This window comes from Oncorhynchus tshawytscha, linkage group LG03 (assembly GCF_018296145.1).
Source record: "Oncorhynchus tshawytscha isolate Ot180627B linkage group LG03, Otsh_v2.0, whole genome shotgun sequence".
Taxonomy (NCBI): domain Eukaryota; kingdom Metazoa; phylum Chordata; class Actinopteri; order Salmoniformes; family Salmonidae; genus Oncorhynchus; species Oncorhynchus tshawytscha.
This window is the reverse complement of record NC_056431.1, coordinates 73,689,511-73,710,160: the sequence shown is the minus strand read 5'-3', so window position 1 is coordinate 73,710,160 and position 20,650 is coordinate 73,689,511. Positions and strand designations below refer to the sequence as shown.

General features: G+C 43.3%; 1 protein-coding gene across 1 annotated transcript in view; it reads left to right on the top strand.

The window, feature by feature from the left end:
* The window catches only part of LOC112243175, a 59,452-nt gene that overhangs the window by 873 nt on the left and 37,929 nt on the right, over positions 1-20,650 (top strand). The window contains exons 2-7 of the mRNA XM_024411014.2: positions 362-515; positions 1,159-1,288; positions 2,763-2,941; positions 3,212-3,357; positions 3,584-3,749; positions 3,830-3,942. Of these exons, the coding sequence (XP_024266782.1) occupies positions 467-515; positions 1,159-1,288; positions 2,763-2,941; positions 3,212-3,357; positions 3,584-3,749; positions 3,830-3,942 (783 nt within the window). The 5' untranslated portion in view covers positions 362-466. The remainder of the gene's footprint in view (positions 1-361; positions 516-1,158; positions 1,289-2,762; positions 2,942-3,211; positions 3,358-3,583; positions 3,750-3,829; positions 3,943-20,650) is intronic.

Sequence of the window (20,650 nt, the reverse complement as noted above, 5' to 3'; positions counted from 1 at the left end):
AAACGAGAATTTGTGATATCAACTAGTTATGCCACATAGCTACAAAAGTTCCCATTTCCATTATCACAAAGCAGCAGATTTCTGTAAAAAAAAGAGTTAAGGAAAAGAAACACATTCTGACACCACCCCGGTTGCAATAGCCTAATGTAGCTTACCAAATTAGTCTGTTTTTCCTTTTATCTTTCCAAAATTCCAGCACAATGTTGGTTTGAGTTGTGAATTATGAACCCCAGACGCCCTCAACCACATAAGAATGAACATGGTTAAACAGTACATCCACAACTCAATCATCCGATCCTTTGAAACCAAGTGAACAAACACCACACCCAAAGAGACAATGAAGCCCGTCTGTCCTTTTCAGCTAGAAGAGGATGGACATGAGCGCTGCTGCACAGTGGAGTCAAGGTGGAGGATGTACCAGTCAACTTGATTGACATGACACACCGAGTGTTGTGGCAATGGTGTCATGTCTCCAGTGATATGGATGGTTACCTGGTTACTACAGGCACATTCAGGTGAGACATTTTTGAATAGCTTGTCGTCCCTCTGCATCTTGCACAATATATATTTTCCTCAGTAATGTTACGGCTTCATAATTGTAGTCATCATTACTGTATTTCCGAGTGACTGTCCAGTGTGATTTCTTTGAAATAATGACCTATAATTAATTACATTATGAGTGAAATAGCATTTTTTGGGGGATGGAAAACTAAATATGTTAAAAATAATCTTTCCTGAGTTTGAATGGTGTGTCCGTACCCCAACAACAAAATGGTGTGGGTGTAGGCCTATACTTTAAGTTACTTTTATCAATAAGGCCTGAGTGGGTGTGGTATATTTAAGCAATATGGCCCGAAGGGGTGCGGTATTTGGCCAATATAGCACGGCTAAAGACTGTTCTTACACACGACACGAAGTGGAGTGCCTGGATAAAACTCTTAGCTGTGGTATATTGGCCATATATCACACCCCCCCCCAAGATGCCTTACTGCTATTATTAAAGACTGGTTACCAATGTAATTAGAGCAGTAAAACAAGTGATTTTTGTGTCATAGTATGCTGTGGTATACAGTCTGATATACCACAGGCTTTCAGCCAATCAGCATCCAGGACCCAAACGACACACTAAATAAAATGTATTTTCCTCTTCTTTCTCAGCTGTGTGTGATCTGCCTGCTCCAGTCAATGTGACTCTCTCCTCCAGACATTTTGTCCACCAGCTGAGGTGGGACCCAGGCTCGGGGTCCCCCAGGAGCGTGTACTACCGCGTAATGATTTTCTCTAGCAGGTATGATGTAGGTGTGTCATTCAGTATGAGTATCTCTCTCGCTCTTTGATCCTCTCAGTTAAATAGGCCAAACTGCTTTCCCTTGATGTCTTTGCTCTTTGAATGATTCAGTACTGTAATCACAACATATTGTTTGATTCTGGGTTAAACTTAGACCATTGTTTATATTCAGAAGTATCTTGTTTAAGGAGTGATAGCGACTGGTTTTGTTTTACATCAGAAGTTAATGGTTATCTATAGGAGCTAGATGGCTTTGGAATGTGTTTGGGTGGACGGGAGGAAGTCACAGGATTGCTATAGGGGATACGGACGGTGATCTGTGGGTTAGGAAAATGAGGGGTTGAGGTCAGATCAGGTCCCCTTAAAAGGAGAAATGATGCTTTATTGCCCTATTACTTAGTCTTCCTGTCAAACCATAATAGATGTAAGGATTGGAGAGAAGGAGTTGTGCCTAAATTGGAGTGTATATATATATACTAGTGGTGGAAACACGTTTTGTCTAATGCAGTTGTATTGACCCTCTGGGAAGAATAAACTTGGTTAAGCTTTCATAATGAGAATTAGAACCGAACTATATCATATACCTAGGTGAAGATAGACTTGTCAGAACATGACTTGGGAGTGTCTTCTTGTATTTTAGCTCAATGATACACACACACCATACTAACTACCGTAATTTCTGGACTATAAACCGCACCCACTGAATTTTTTTATTTATTTTATTTTGTACATAAATAGGCCGCACATGTCTATAAGACGCAAGTGCCTACCGGTACATTGAAACTAATGAACTTTACACAGCTTTTAAACGAAACACGGCTTGTAACAAAAAGTTTTTTTAAATAGCAGTAAACAGTAGCCTACCAAGAAAGTCATTGGTCACTATCTTCCTCCTCTTGTGCACTGAAACCACTGAAGTCATCTCCTTCGGTGTCGGAGTTGAATAACCTCAGAATTGCTTCATCCGATGTTGGATCGCTGCCCTCTTCAACACGCAGCGGTCCAGCCTTTCGAAACCCGTTGATGATAGTGGATGTTTTGACAATGCTCCACGCTGTCAGCAGCTCTCTTTCCTTTTCCAACAGCCAGATCGATCGCCTTCAACTTGAAAGATGCATCGTATGCATTTCTCCGTGTCTTTGCCATGATGAGGGTGACAAAATGATTACTACCGATTACTACCGTAATCAGAATGATGGGAAGTTTGAGCGCGCTCGATTTACGTCACATTATGTGACGGTGCTCAGTTTTTTTGGTGGCATGAATCTTGTGAAAGCGGGGAAAAATCCATAAATTAGCCGCGTCATTGTATAAACCGCGAGGTTCAAAGCGTGGGAATAAAGTAGCGGCTTATAGTCCGTAAATTACGGTACTGTGTAATGGCCAACTAGCAAACAAATAAACTAGACTTGAACTTCTCTCTCTCTCTCTGTCTATCATTACCTCTCTCTTTTCTCCCCCTCATTTAAAATAGGGGTGGCCAGTCTTGGGAGGTGGTGGCTGGTTGTGAGCACGTGGAGTCCCCTCTGGTGTGTAACCTGACTAAAGCATTCTCAAGCCGCAGTCACACCTACTACAACAGGGTGTTCGCTGTGTCTGGGAACGAAGTTTCACCCCCGGGCAACCAAAGCGGCTTTAAACCCATCGATGGCAGTGAGTGTCAGCATTTCCTCAGTCACGCCCGAAAAAGGAGAGCAGGCCAGTGCTTATCAGGGTTGTGGGGGAAGGAGGGGCCGGGAATGGAGTTTGTAGGGTTAATGTTATAATACTTTGGAGTTGTGTTCAGAAGCGCTAGCAGAACAACTAGTAGGCTGACACGTTCTTCATTTTAAAAACATGTTCTCCCCTTTCTGGAGAGACTTTAAAACTGCTTGGTTGAACAGCAGCCACTAAGTGCTGTTTGTTCCTCTGTGTGTCCTGTAGCCATCCTGGACCCGCCCGTGGTGAGTGTTAAGGCCTGCGGCAGCACTCTGTGTGTGAACCTGAGGCCTCCTGTGGACGGCTTGTGGGATGTCTACGACAGTTTCCGCTACAGTTTAAGCATCAGAAGCAACAGGCATGGAGCTAAGGTGAGGACAGGAAGAGCCAAACCTTTTGAAAATCTAAAACATGCCTAAGGGTTGGAGCTACATGGGTCATTTTGATATTGAGTGACAGATTCACACACAGTATAACATCATCACTGCATCGTCAGAGATGCTTTACTTATTGCATGCCATGTTCACATTTCAGTGCTGAATAACTCGGTGTATTCAAGCATGACGCATTGGTTTGATTGGTTTCTGTTGTGTCCAGTACTCTGAGGAGATGAAGTCTCTGAAAGAAAAGATTCTAAATAACCTGGCTCCAGGCAGAGAGTACTGTGTCTCCGTCAGAATAAGGGACAGCGAGGAGAGAAGCGACAAGAACTCTTCCTACAGCCAACCACGCTGTGCCTTCACAGCTGCCAAGTACAACGCAGGTACACGTGTGTGTGTGTGTTTGTGCGCGCGCAAGCACATATGTGGTCTTTGTGTTCTGACTGTCGATCTCTCTCCACAGGCGCAGAGATCTCAGTGGTTTTGTGTTTGCTTGTGTTGTCTGGGCTGTTTACTACTACCCTACTGTTCCGCACTGGATTCATCTGTCTGAGACAACACCTTCCAGAAGTACTGGTAAGCTATAGACTGATACAGATAGATCTATTCTAACCCTGGTTTCAATCAATCAATAAATAAAATACATTTTATGTCTTTTAACAACAGCAGTTGTCACAAAGTGCTTCACAGATACCAGCCTAAAACCCCAGAGAGAAAGCAATGCAGAAGCACAGAAACTAGGAAAAACACCCTAGAAGGCAGGACATGGTTGGAATACTCGATCAGAAGGGGTCTGGGACTGGCCTCCCGAGTGGCGCAGCGGTCTAAGGCACTGCATCACAGTGCTAGAGGCGTCACTACAGACCCGGGTTTGATCCCAGGCTGTGACGCATCTGGCCGAGACCGGATGACCCATGAGGCGGCTCGCAAGTTAGTCCAGGTTAGGGGAGGGTTTGGCGTAGTCCTTGTCCCATCGTGCTCTAGCGACTCCATGCGGCGAGCCGGGCGCATGCACGCTGACTTTGGTCGCCAGCTGTACGGCGTTTCCTCCGACACACGGTTGCAGCTGGCTTCCGGGTTAACCAAGCAGTGTGTCAAGAAGCAGTGCGGCTTGGCTGGGTTGTGTTTCGGAGGACGCATGGCTCTCGACCTTCGCCTCTCTTGAGGAGTTGCAGCGATGAGACAAGACTCTAACTACCAATTGGATACCATGAAATTGGGGAGGAAAAAGAAGTCTGGAACAAGGTAGAACTGACTGAAGAGTGTTGGGTCACAAATCTTAACATTAGCTCATGCTAAAATGTCAACAGGAGGCTCAGACAGTGGAGATTGACAGCCCTGCACAATTATTTTTTAAATCTTCAACATAGAAAATGCTACTAAAAATAACCAATGATTCACCAAACTATATTTTGAAAGGGGAAGCAAAGTACTTTAAGCACATGTTTTTTGTTTTAGTCCACTAGCCGAAGATAATTGTATGGATTTTTTTTCTACTATTAATGTAAAATTAACAACTGTACAGAGACTCATGTGAAGGCCAAATTACAAAGGATGAATTTCTTGACACAATTAAAGGCTTTATGTATGTCTGAGAGAACTCCAGGGTTGGATGGCATACCAGTGGAAGTATACCACACTTTTAATATAGTCAGAAGACTATCGATGATACAATGGAGATAATATAAGATAAATACTGGAAACAATAGAACACTATAAAAAATAATCTGGGAAACCAGGCCTGGTATTCATAGCTGACTTTAAAAAGGATTTTGATTAAGTATGCCTGGAATTTATAAGCGATGAGATAAAGGATGAGACAAGATAGTAGCTACTAAACAATTGGATACCACAAAATTGGGGAGAAAAAGGGGTAAAATAAAAGGAATCTCAGATGACACGAAATAGAGGTTGAACAGGCTAGTAATAGGGGTTGCAACAATTTCGGCAGATCATTTTAGAAAGAAAGGGTCTAGATTGTCTCGCCCGGCTGATTTGTATGGGTCCAGATTTTGCAGCTCTTTCAGAACATCAGCTGACTGGATTTGACCCTGCCTATACCTAACAACCTGTTTTTTTTAAATGATATCATCAAAAAATATTCAAGTTTATCTGAAATGGCAAATCAGACAAAATTAAACAGGATTATTTATATAATGAAGATGAATTCGGAGGGCAGAAATGATTAAATATTGAAGGATTAGACCTCTTACTAAAAGCTTCAGTCATACAAACGTTATATTAAATCTAGACTGGTTCTCTAGCAAATTAGTAAGAATGTCTCACCCCATGTTCAAGAATGGCCTTTTTCCCTTTATTCAGATTACGATCTATTACTTTCGGATATTTTTAAATGAAATAATCTCCAAAATATTGCTATATTTAAAACAAGCCTTAGAAAGTTGGTTTCAATTTCAGTTTAATCCACCAGAAAAGACAGAACAAATAATAAAACAGATATTGTGGTTAAACTCAAATATACTAATAGATTAAAAAAAAAAAAAAACATTACAAAAAAAAGTATAATCTTTATAAATTATATCATAAATATGACTGGTGGAGTTAAGTCACACATGCAGTTTACAGAAATACATGGAAATCAAATCAAAATCAAATCAAATGTATTTATATAGCCCTTCGTACATCAGCTGATATCTCAAAGTGCTGTACAGAAACCCAGCCTAAAACCCCAAACAGCAAGCAATGCAGGTGTAGAAGCACGGTGGCTAGGAAAAACTCCCTAGAAAGGCCAAAACCTAGGAAGAAACCTAGAGAGGAACCAGGCTATGTGGGGTGGCCAGTCCTCTTCTGGCTGTGCCGGGTGGAGATTATAACAGAACATGGCCAAGATGTTCAAATGTTCATAAATGACCAGCATGGTCGTATAATAATAAGGCAGAACAGTTGAAACTGGAGCAGCAGCATGGTCAGATGGACTGGGGACAGCAAGGAGTCATCATGTCAGGTAGTCCTGGGGCATGGTCCTAGGGCTCAAATCAAATCAAATTTTTATTTGTCACATACACATGGTTAGCAGATGTTAATGCGAGTGTAGCGAAATGCTTGTGCTTCTAGTTCTGACAATGCAGTAATAACGAACAAGTAATCTAACTAACAATTCCAAAAAACTACTGTCTTATACACAGTGTAAGGGGATAAAGAATATGTACATAAGGATATATGAATGAGTGATGGTACAGAGCAGCATAGGCAAGATACAGTAGATGATATCGAGTACAGTATATACATATGAGATGAGTATGTAAACCAAGTCCTCCGAGAGAGAGAAGGAGAGAATTAGAGAACGCACACTTAGATTCACACAGGACACCGAATAGGACAGGAGAAGTCCTCCAGATATAACAAACTGACCCTAGCCCCCCGACACATTAACTACTGCAGCATAAATACTGGAGGCTGAGACAGGAGGGGTCAGGAGACACTGTGGACCCATCCGAGGACACCCCCGGACAGGGCCAAACAGGAAGGATATAACCCCACCCACTTTGCCAAAGCACAGCCCCCACACCACTAGAGGGATATCTTCAACCACCAACTTACCATCCTGAGACAGGGCCGATTATAGCCCACAAAGATCTCCGCCATGGCACAACCCAAGGGGGGCGCCAACCCAGACAGGATGACCACATCAGTGAATCAACCCACTCAGGTGACGCACCCCTTCCAGGGACGGCATGAGAGAGCCCCAGTAAGCCAGTGACTCAGCCCCTGTAATAGGGTTAGAGGCAGAGAATCCCAGTGGAAAGAGGGGAACCGGCCAGGCAGAGACAGCAAGGGCGGTTCGTTGCTCCAGAGCCTTTCCGTTCACCTTCCCACTCCTGGGCCAGACTACACTCAATCATATGACCCACTGAAGAGATGAGTCTTCAGTAAAGACTTAAAGGTTGAGACCGAGTTTGCGTCTCTGACATGGGTAGGCAGACCATTCCATAAAAATGGAGCTCTATAGGAGAAAGCCCTGCCTCCAGCTGTTTGCTTAGAAATTCTAGGGACAATTAGGAGGCCTGCGTCTTGTGACCGTAGTGTACGTGTAGGTATGTACGGCAGGACCAAATCAGAGAGATCGGTAGGAGCAAGCCCATGTAATGCTTTGTAGGTTAGCAGTAAAACCTTGAAATCAGCCCTTGCTTTGACAGGAAGCCAGTGTAGAGAGGCTAGCACTGGAGTAATATGATCAAATTTTTTGGTTCTAGTCAGGATTCTAATGTCTGCTGTACCCAGAATTACAATCAACTAATTGCAGCAAAATAACGGTGGATTCAAAACTTTAATTTTGTCTATTTAAATTAGTATAAAAAATTTGAATAAATAATTTTGTACATGTGTAGATTGTTTTTGGTCGCAGGTCCAGGATGGTTGGAGAAGTGCAACATTGACTTGGAACTAACTCAGCAGTTAGCACTACTGGGTGATTTGATAAATAATATAGTAATACTTTTAGCAATTTAAAAAAAAATCTTAAATATACAATCAGTAGAAACTATGACAATAAAGAAAGATTCAAAACTTTTGTGAAAAGTTGAAAAATATTTTGTGAACTTTATAGCACAGTTGAAAAATATATGGCAAGTAGAAATACAAAAGTGATGGTGTGAAGAGATTTTCTGAGAGGGGTTGTGTGGAGCTGAAGAATGGGATTAGAAACTACAAGATAACTAATGTAAAGTATACTTTGTCCGTGTATATAAGTTCAGAACTTTTGTGAAAAATAACAGCACAGTTGAAAAATATAAATAAAACTGGATGGACTTCAGAGATCGATGGGAGGGGTTCGTGGTAGCTGAAGGATGGGATTTAAAAATAAATAAAAAACACACGATAACTATTGTAAAATACATTGTGTCAAGTAAAATGTATATACAGTAGTATGTATAAACTGGAAGTAGAAGCCTAAGTGTTGTTGTCCATTAGTTTACTCCAATTAGAGGAGGAGTGGTAAAGTTAGGGGGAAATAATAAAGGAAAATATAAATATATTTTAATATATACAGTACCAGTCAATGTCTTCATTATTATTCTACAATGTAGAAAATAGTAAAAATAAAGAAAAACCCTTGAATGAGTAGGTGTCCAAACTTTTGACTGGTACTGTATATGTTTACAACAACAAAAATATACAGGGGGATTGGAAGTGATGCAGACAATTACATTGATAGAAGCTACAATCTGTCTGCACTGTTAAAGCTGATCTATACCCTAAAAGAAAGACAGCCCTGCACAATGCCGGAAAGAGCTGCAAGTCACACACAAACCCAACCAACTGTGATGCATGTAGTTGTGCTGTGGTCACAAAGACTGAAACGGCACCGTGTTTACCAGACAGCTGAAGCCCCAGGCTGCTGCAACCAACTTGGTTCAAACAAAAGCCTTCTTGTTTCTCTCCTAGTCTCTTTATCGGATACTTTTGTATACGGTGCATTCAGAAACCATTCGGACCCCTTGACTTTTTCCACATTTTGTTACGTTACAGCTGTATTCTAAAGTTTATGAAATAAAACATTTCCCTCATCAATCTACACACAATACCCCATAATGACATCACAATACCCCGTAATGACATCACAATACCCCGTAATGACATCACAATACCCCATAATGACATCACAATACCCCATAATGACATCACAATACCCCGTAATGACATCACAATACCCCGTAATGACATCACAATGACATCACAATACCCCGTAATGACATCACAATACCCCGTAATGACATCACAATACCCCGTAATGACAAAGCAAAAAACAAGTTATTAAACATTTTTGCAAATGTATATAAAAAAGAAACGTATTTACGTAAAAAATTCAGACCCTTGGCGATGAGACTCAGTTTAGCTCCGGTGCATTCTGTTTCTATTGATCATCCTTGAGATGTTTCGATTAACTTTATTGGAGTCCACCTGTGGTAAATTAAATTGATTGGGCATGATTTGGAAAGGCTCACACTTGTCTATTTAAGGTCCCACAGTAGACGGTGCATGTCAGAGCAAAAAAAACAACCAATGAGGTCGAAGTCCATATTTGCAAACATTTATTTATTTTTTTAACAGTTTTTGCTTTGTCATTATGGGGTATTGTGTGTAGATTGATGAGGGGAAAAAAACAAATGTGATACATTTTAGAATAAGGCTGTAACGTAACTAAATGTGGAAAAACAGTAATCCAACCCAGGCCTCTTTCTACAGCTTTGTCTCTGAAGATCAATGACGTCATTATTTGACCTTGTATTTTTCAAAGTTCCCAGTTGTTTTGAACACAGCATTAAACCACTGCGGAATTTACATTAATGTGTCGTACAGGGGAGGGGGGTCTGATTTAAACCACACAGCTGAATTAACACATCACACAGTGGAGGGGGGTCTGATTTAAACCACACAGCTGAATTAACATATCACGGAGGGGGGTCTGATTTAAACCACACAGCTGAATTAACATATCACGGAGGGGGGGTCTGATTTAAAACACACAGCTGAATTAACATATCAGGGAGGGGGGGTCTGATTTAAACCACACAGCTGAATTAACATATCACAGGGGAGGGGGGTCTGATTTAAACCACACAGCTGAATTAACATATCACACAGTGGATCTGATTTAAACCACACAGCTGAATTAACAGAGGGGGGGTCTGATTTAAACCACACAGCTGAATTAACACATCACACAGTGGATGGGGGTCTGATTTAAACCACACAGCTGAATTCAACACATCACACAGTGGAGGGGGGGTCTGATTTAAACCACACAGCTGAATTAACACAACACATCACACAGTGGAGTGGGGGGGTCTGATTTAAACCACACAGCTGAATTAACACATCACACAGTGGAGGGGGTCTGATTTAAACCACACAGCTGAATTAACATATCACACAGTGGAGGGGGTCTGATTTAAACCACACAGCTGAATTAACATATCACAGTGGAGGGGGGTCTGATTTAAACCACACAGCTGAATTAACATATCACGGTGGGGGGGGGTCTGATTTAAACCACACAGCTGAATTAACAGATCACACAGTGGAGGGGGTCTGATTTAAACCACACAGCTGAATTAACACATCACACAGTGGAGGGGGTCTGATTTAAATCACACAGCTGAATTAACACATCACACAGTGGTGGAGGGGGTCTGATTTAAACCACACAGCTGAATTAACATATCACGGAGGGGGGGGTCTGATTTAAAACACACAGCTGAATTAACATATCAGGGAGCTGAATTAACATATCACACAGGGGGGGGCATCTGATTTAAACCACACAGCTGAATTAACATATCACACAGTGGAGGTGGGGGTCTGATGTAAACCACACAGCTGAATTAACACATCACACAGTGGAGTTGGGGAGGGGGTCTGATTTAAACCACACAGCTGAATTAACATATCACACAGTGGAGTCTGATTTAAACCACACAGCTGAATTAACATATCACGGAGGGGGTCTGATTTAAACCACACAGCTGAATTAACATATCACACAGTGGAGGGGGTCTGATTTAAACCACACAGCTGAATTAACATATCACACAGTGGAGGGGGGTCTGATTTAAACCACACAGCTGAATTAACATATCACAGTGGAGGGGGTCTGATTTAAACCACACAGCTGAATTAACATATCACAGTGGAGGGGGGGGTCTGATTTAAACCACACAGCTGAATTAACATATCACACAGTGGAGGGGGTCTGATTTAAACCACACAGCTGAATTAACATATCACACAGTGGAGGTGGGGGGGGTCTGATTTAAACCACACAGCTGAATTAACAGTGGGGGGTCTGATTTAAACCACACAGTGGAGGGGGTCTGATTTAAACCACACAGCTGAATTAACATATCACACAGTGGAGGTGGGGAAGGGGGTCTGATTTAAACCACACAGCTGAATTAACACATCACACAGTGGAGGGGGTCTGATTTAAACCACACAGCTGGATCACACAGTGGAGGGGGGGTCTGATTTAAACCACACAGCTGAATTAACACATCACACAGTGGAGGGGGTCTGATTTAAACCACACAGCTGAATTAACATATCACACAGTGGAGGGGGTCTGATTTAAACCACACAGCTGAATTAACACATCACACAGTGGAGCTGAATTAACACATCACACAGGGGGGGGTCTGATTTAAACCACACAGCTGAATTAACACATCACACAGTGGAGGGGGTCTGATTTAAACCACACAGCTGAATTAACACATCACACAGTGGAGGGGGGTCTGATTTAAACCACACAGCTGAATTAACATATCACACAGTGGAGGGGGTCTGATTTAAACCACACAGCTGAATTAACATATCACGGAGTGGGGGTCTGATTTAAACCACACAGCTGAATTAACATATTTAAACCACACAGCTGAATTAACACATGGAGTGGAGGGGGTCTGATTTAAACCACACAGCTGAATTAACATATCACACAGTGGAGGGGGTCTGATTTAAACCACACAGCTGAATTAACATATCACACAGTGGAGGGGGGTCTGATTTAAACCACACAGCTGAATTAACATATCACACAGTGGAGGGTTGATTTAAACCACACAGGAGGGGGTCTGATTTAAACCACACAGCTGAATTAACACATCACACAGTGGAGGTCTGGGGAATTAACAGATCACACAGTGGAGGGGGGTCTGATTGGGGTCTGATTTAAACCACACAGCTGAATTAACATATCACACAGTGGAGGGGGGAAGCTGAATAACATATCACACAGTGGAGGGGGGGGGGTCTGATTTAAACCACACAGCTGAATTAACATATCACACGGTGGAGGGGGGGGGGTCTGATTTAAACCACACAGCTGAATTAACACATCACACAGTGGAGGGGGTCTGATTTAAACCACACAGCTGAATTAACATATCACACAGTGGAGGGGGTCTGATTTAAACCACACAGCTGAATTAACATCACACAGTGGAGGGGGGTCTGATTTAAACCACACAGCTGAATTAACATATCACACAGTGGAGGGGGTCTGATTTAAACCACACAGCTGAATTAACATATAAACCACACAGCTGGAGGGGGTCTGATTTAAACCACACAGCTGAATTAACACATCACACAGTGGAGGGGGTCTGATTTAAACCACACAGCTGAATTAACACATCACACAGTGGAGGGGGTCTGATTTAAACCACACAGCTGAATTAACATATCACAGTGGAGGGGAAGGGGGGTCTGATTTAAACCACACAGCTGAATTAACACATCACACAGTGGAGGGGGTCTGATTTAAACCACACAGCTGAATTAACATATCACACAGTGGAGGGGGGGGTCTGATTTAAACCACACAGCTGAATTAACATCACACAGTGGAGGGGGTCTGATTTAAACCACACAGCTGAATTAACATATCACACAGTGGAGGGGGTCTGATTTAAACCACACAGCTGAATTAACATATCACACAGTGGAGGGGGGGTCTGATTTAAACCACACAGCTGAATTAACATAGTGGGGGGCGTCTGATTTAAACCACACAGCTGAATTAACATATCACGGAGGGGGGGGGGTCTGATTTAAACCACACAGCTGAATTAACACATCACACAGTGGAGGGGGGTTCTGATTTAAACCACACAGCTGAATTAACACATCACACAGTGGAGGGGGTTCTGATTTAAACCACACAGCTGAATTAACATATCACACAGTGGAGGGGGGTCTGATTTAAACCACACAGCTGAATTAACACATCACACAGGGGAGGGGTCTGATTTAAACCACACAGCTGAATTAACACATCACACAGTGGAGTTGGGGAGGGGAGGGGTCTGATTTAAACCACACAGCTGAATTAACATGTCACGGAGGGGCGTCTGATTTAAACCACACAGCTGAATTAACATGTCACGGAGTGGGGGGTGTCTGATTTAAACCACACAGCTGAATTAACATATCACACAGTGGAGGGGGTCTGATTTAAACCACACAGCTGAATTAACATATCACACAGTGGAGGGGGGGATTTAAACCACACAGCTGAATTAACATATCACGGAGGGGGGTCTGATTTAAACCACACAGCTGAATTAACACATCACACAGTGGAGGGGGTCTGATTTAAACCACACAGCTGAATTAACATATCACGGAGGGGGTCTGATTTAAACCACACAGCTGAATTAACACATCACACAGTGGGGGGGGTCTGATTTAAACCACACAGCTGAATTAACATATCACAGTGGAGGGGGTCTGATTTAAACCACACAGCTGAATTAACATATCACACAGTGGAGGGGGGGTCTGATTTAAACCACACAGCTGAATTAACATATCACACAGTGGAGGGGGTCTGATTTAAACCACACAGCTGAATTAACATATCACACAGTGGAGTGGGGGGGTCTGATTTAAACCACACAGCTGAATTAACACATCACACAGTGGAGGGGGGGTCTGATTTAAACCACACAGCTGAATTAACATATCACACAGGGGGGGCGTCTGATTTAAACCACACAGCTGAATTAACATATCACACAGTGGGGGTCTGATTTAAACCACACAGCTGAATTAACACATCACACAGTGGAGGGGGCCTGATTTAAACCACACAGCTGAATTAACACATCACACAGTGGAGGGGGTCTGATTTAAACCACACAGCTGAATTAACACATCACACAGTGGAGGGGGGTCTGATTTAAACCACACAGCTGAATTAACATATCACGGGAGGGGGGTCTGATTTAAACCACACAGCTGAATTAACACATCACGGAGGGGGGGTCTGATTTAAACCACACAGCTGAATTAACATATCACACAGTGGAGGGGGATCTGATTTAAACCACACAGCTGAATAACATATCACACAGTGGAGGGGTGGGTCTGATTTAAACCACACAGCTGAATTAACACATCACACAGTGGAGGGGGGGTCTGATTTAAACCACACAGCTGAATTAACACATCTGATTTAAACCACACAGCACACTCACGGAGGGGGGTCTGATTTAAACCACACAGCTGAATTAACATATCACACAGTGGAGGGGGGGTCTGATTTAAACCACACAGCTGAATTAACACATCACACAGTGGAGGGGGTTCTGATTTAAACCACACAGCTGAATTAACATATCACACAGTGGAGGTGGGGAGGGGGTCTGATTTAAACCACACAGCTGAATTAACATATCACGGAGGTGGGGGGAGTCTGATTTAAACCACACAGCTGAATTAACACATCACACAGTGGAGGGGGTCTGATTTAAACCACACAGCTGAATTAACATATCACGGAGTGGGGGGTCTGATTTAAACCACACAGCTGAATTAACATATCACACAGTGGAGGGGGTCTGATTTAAACCACACAGCTGAATTAACATATCACACAGTGGAGGGGGTCTGATTTAAACCACACAGCTGAATTAACATCACACAGTGGAGGGGGTCTGATTTAAACCACACAGCTGAATTAACATATCACGGAGGGGGGCGTCTGATTTAAACCACACAGCTGAATTAACATATCACACAGTGGAGGAGGGGGTCTGATTTAAACCACACAGCTGAATTAACACATCACACAGTGGAGGGGGTCTGATTTAAACCACACAGCTGAATTAACACATCACACAGTGGAGGGGGGTCTGATTTAAACCACACAGCTGAATTAACACATCACACAGTGGAGGGGGTCTGATTTAAACCACACAGCTGAATTAACATATCACACAGTGGAGGGGGTCTGATTTAAACCACACAGCTGAATTAACATATCACGGAGTGGGGGGGGGGTCTGATTTAAACCACACAGCTGAATTAACACATCACACAGTGGAGGGGGGTCTGATTTAAACCACACAGCTGAATTAACACATCACACAGTGGAGGGGGATCTGATTTAAACCACACAACTGAATTAACACATCACACAGTGGAGGGGGGTCTGATTTAAACCACACAGCTGAATTAACATGTCACGGAGGGGGGGCGTCTGATTTAAACCACACAGCTGAATTAACATATCACACACTGGAGGGGGTCTGATTTAAACCACACAACTGAATTAACATATCACACAGTGGAGGGGGTCTGATTTAAACCACACAACTGAATTAACATATCACACACTGGAGGGGGGGTTCTGATTTAAACCACACAGCTGAATTAACACATCACACAGTGGAGGGGGTCTGATTTAAACCACACAGCTGAATTAACACATCACGGAGGGGGTCTAATTTAAACCACACAGCTGAATTAACACATCACGGAGGGGGGGTCTGATTTAAACCACACAGCTGAATTAACATATCACACAGTGGAGGGGGTCTGATTTAAACCACACAGCTGAATTAACACATCACACAGTGGAGGGGGGTCTGATTTAAACCACACAGCTGAATTAACACATCACACAGTGGAGGGGGTCTGATTTAAACCACACAACTGAATTAACACATCACACAGTGGAGGAGGGGGTCTGATTTAAACCACACAGCTGAATTAACACATCACACAGTGGAGGAGGGGGTCTGATTTAAACCACACAGCTGAATTAACATATCACACAGTGGAGGTGGGGAAGGGGGGTCTGATTTAAACCACACAGCTGAATTAACATATCACGGAGGGGGTCTGATTTAAACCACACAGCTGAATTAACACATCACGGAGGGGGTCTGATTTAAACCACACAGCTGAATTAACATATCACACAGTGGAGGGGGTCTGATTTAAACCACACAACTGAATAACATATCACACAGTGGAGGGGGTCTGATTTAAACCACACAGCTGAATTAACAGATCACGGAGGGGGGTCTGATTTAAACCACACAGCTGAATTAACACATCACGGAGGGGGGTCTGATTTAAACCACACAGCTGAATTTACATATCACACAGTGGAGGGGGTCTGATTTAAACCACACAGCTGAATTAACATATCACGGAGTGGGGTCTGATTTAAACCACACAACTGAATTAACACATCACACAGTGGAGGGGGTCTGATTTAAACCACACAGCTGAATTAACATATCACGGAGTGGGGGGGGTCTGATTTAAACCACACAGCTGAATTAACACATCACACAGTGGAGGGGGGGTCTGATTTAAACCACACAGCTGAATTAACATATCACACAGTGGAGGGGGGTCTGATTTAAACCACACAGCTGAATTAACATATCACACAGTTGAGGGGGGTCTGATTTAAACCACACAACTGAATTAACACATCACACAGTGGAGGGGGTCTGATTTAAACCGCACAGCTGAATTAACATATCACGGAGGGGGGCGTCTGATTTAAACCACACAGCTGAATTAACATATCACACAGTGGAGGGGGTCTGATTTAAACCACACAGCTGAATTAACACATCACACAGTGGAGGGGCCTGATTTAAACCACACAGCTGAATTAACACATCACACAGTGGAGGGGGGGGTCTGATTTAAACCACACAGCTGAATTAACACATCACACAGTGGAGGGGGATCTGATTTAAACCACACAGCTGAATTAACATATCACGGAGGGGGGTCTGATTTAAACCACACAGCTGAATTAACACATCACGGGGGGTCTGATTTAAACCACACAGCTGAATTAACACATCACGGAGGGGGGTCTGATTTAAACCACACAGCTGAATTAACATATCACACAGTGGAGGGGGGTCTGATTTAAACCACACAGCTGAATTAACACATCACACAGTGGAGGGGGTTCTGATTTAAACCACACAGCTGAATTAACATATCACACAGTGGAGGTGGGGAGGGGGTCTGATTTAAACCACACAGCTGAATTAACATATCACGGAGGTGGGGGGAGTCTGATTTAAACCACACAGCTGAATTAACACATCACACAGTGGAGGGGGTCTGATTTAAACCACACAGCTGTATTAACATATCACGGAGGGGGTCTGATTTAAACCACACAGCTGAATTAACACATCACACAGTGGAGGGGGGTCTGATTTAAACCACACAGCTGAATTAACATATCACACAGTGGAGGGGGTCTGATTTAAACCACACAGCTGAATTAACATATCACACAGTTGAGGGGGGTCTGATTTAAACCACACAACTGAATTAACACATCACACAGTGGGGGGGGGTCTGATTTAAACCACACAGCTGAATTAACATATCACGGAGGGGGCGTCTGATTTAAACCACACAGCTGAATTAACATATCACACAGTGGAGGAGGGGGGTCTGATTTAAACCACACAGCTGAATTAACACATCACACAGTGGAGGGGGTCTGATTTAAACCACACAGCTGAATTAACATATCACACAGGGAGGGGGTCTGATTTAAACCACACAACTGAATTAACACATCACACAGTGGATGGGGGTCTGATTTAAACCACACAGCTGAATTAACACATCACACAGTGGAGGGGGGTCTGATTTAAACCACACAGCTGAATTAACACATCACACAGTGGAGGGGGTCTGATTTAAACCACACAGCTGAATTAACACATCACACAGTGGGGGGGGGGTCTGATTTAAACCACACAGCTGAATTAACATATCGCACAGTGGAGGGGGTCTGATTTAAACCACACAGCTGAGGGGGGTCTGATTTAAACCACACAGCTGAATTAATACATCACGGAGGGGGTCTGATTTAAACCACACAGCTGAATTAACAGATCACACAGTGGAGGGGGGGTCTGATTTAAACCACACAGCTGAATTAACACATCACACAGTGGAGGGGGGGTCTGATTTAAATCACACAGCTGAATTAACACATCACACAGTGGAGGGGGGGTCTGATTTAAACCACACAGCTGAATTAACATATCACGGAGGGGGTCTGATTTAAAACACACAGCTGAATTAACATATCAGGGAGGGGGCATCTGATTTAAACCACACAGCTGAATTAACATATCACACAGTGGAGGTGGGGGTCTGATGTAAACCACACAGCTGAATTAACACATCACACAGTGGAGTTGGGGAGGGGGGTCTGATTTAAACCACACAGCTGAATTAACATATCACGCAGTGGAGTTGGGGAGGGGGTCTGATTTAAACCACACAGCTGAATTAACATATCACGGAGGGGGTCTGATTTAAACCACACAGCTGAATTAACATATCACACAGTGGAGGGGGTCTGATTTAAACCACACAGCTGAATTAACATATCACGGAGGGGGTCTGATTTAAACCACACAGCTGAATTAACATATCGCACAGTGGAGGGGGGTCTGATTTAAACCACACAGCTGAATTAACATATCACGGAGGGGGTCTGATTTAAACCACACAGCTGAATTAACACATGACACAGTGGAGGTGGGGAAGGGGGTCTGATTTAAACCACACAGCTGAAGTAACATATCACACAGTGGAGGTGGGGAAGGGGGTCTGATTTAAACCACACAGCTGAAGTAACAGATCACACAGTGGAGGGGGTCTGATTTAAATCACACAGCTGAATTAACACATCACACAGTGGAGGGGGTCTGATTTAAACCACACAGCTGAATAACATAACGGGGGGTCTGATAAAACACACAGCTGAATTAACATATCAGGGAGGGGGGTCTGATTTAAACCACACAGCTGAATTAACATATCACACAGTGGAGGTGGGGGTCTGATTTAAACCACACAGCTGAATTAACACATCACACAGTGGGGAGGGGGGTCTGATTTAAACCACACAGCTGAATTAACATATCACGCAGTGGAGTTGGGGAGGGGGTCTGATTTAAACCACACAGCTGAATTAACATATCACGGAGGGGGGTCTGATTTAAACCACACAGCTGAATTAACATATCACACAGTGGAGGGGGTCTGATTTAAACCACACAGCTGAATTAACATATCACGGAGTGGGGGGGGGTCTGATTTAAACCACACAGCTGAATTAACATATCACACAGTGGAGGGGGTCTGATTTAAACCACACAGCTGAATTAACATATCACGGAGTGGGGGGGTCTGATTTAAACCACACAGCTGAATTAACACATGACACAGGGGGGTCTGATTTAAACCACACAGCTGAAGTAACATATCACACAGTGGAGGTGGGGAAGGGGGTCTGATTTAAACCACACAGCTGAAGTAACAGATCACACAGTGGAGGGGGTCTGATTTAAACCACACAGCTGAATTAACAGATCACACAGTGGAGGGGGGTCTGATTTAAACCACACAGCTGAATTAACATATCACACAGTGGAGGGGGGGTCTGATTTAAACCACACAGCTGAATTAACATATCACGGAGGGGGGTCTGATTTAAACCACACAGCTGAATTAACATATCACACAGTGGGGGTCTGATTTAAACCACACAGCTGAATTAACATATCACACAACAGTGGAGGGGGGTCTGATTTAAACCACACAGCTGAATTAACATATCACACAGTGGGGGGGGTCTGATTTAAACCACACAGCTGAATTAACATATCACGGAGGGGGTCTGATTTAAACCACACAGCTGAATTAACATATCACACAGTGGAGGGTTGGGGGTCTGATTTAAACCACACAGCTGAATTAACATATCACACAGTGGGGGAGGGGGTCTGATTTAAACCACACAGCTGAATTAACATATCACACAGTGGAGGGGGTCTGATTTAAATCACACAGCTGAATTAACATATCACGGAGGGGGTCTGATTTAAACCACACAGCTGAATTAACACATCACACAGTGGAGGGGGTCTGATTTAAACCACACAGCTGAATTAACATATCACACAGTGGAGGTGGGGAAGGGGGGGGTCTGATTTAAACCACACAGCTGAATTAACATATCACGGAGGGGGTCTGATTTAAACCACACAGCTGAATTAATACATCACGGAGGGGGTCTGATTTAAACCACACAGCTGAATTAACATATCACGGGGGGGTCTGATTTAAACCACACAGCTGAATTAATACATCACGGAGGGGGTCTGATTTAAACCACACAGCTGAATTAACATATCACACAGTGGAGGGGGGTCTGATTTAAACCACACAGCTGAATTAACACATCACACAGTGGAGGGGGGCCTGATTTAAACCACACAGCTGAATTAACACATCACACAGTGGAGGGGGTCTGATTTAAACCACACAGCTGAATTAACACATCACACAGTGGAGGGGGTCTGATTTAAACCACACAGCTGAATTAACACATCACACAGTGGAGGGGGGTCTGATTTAAACCACACAGCTGAATTAACACATCACACAGTGGAGGGGGGTCTGATTT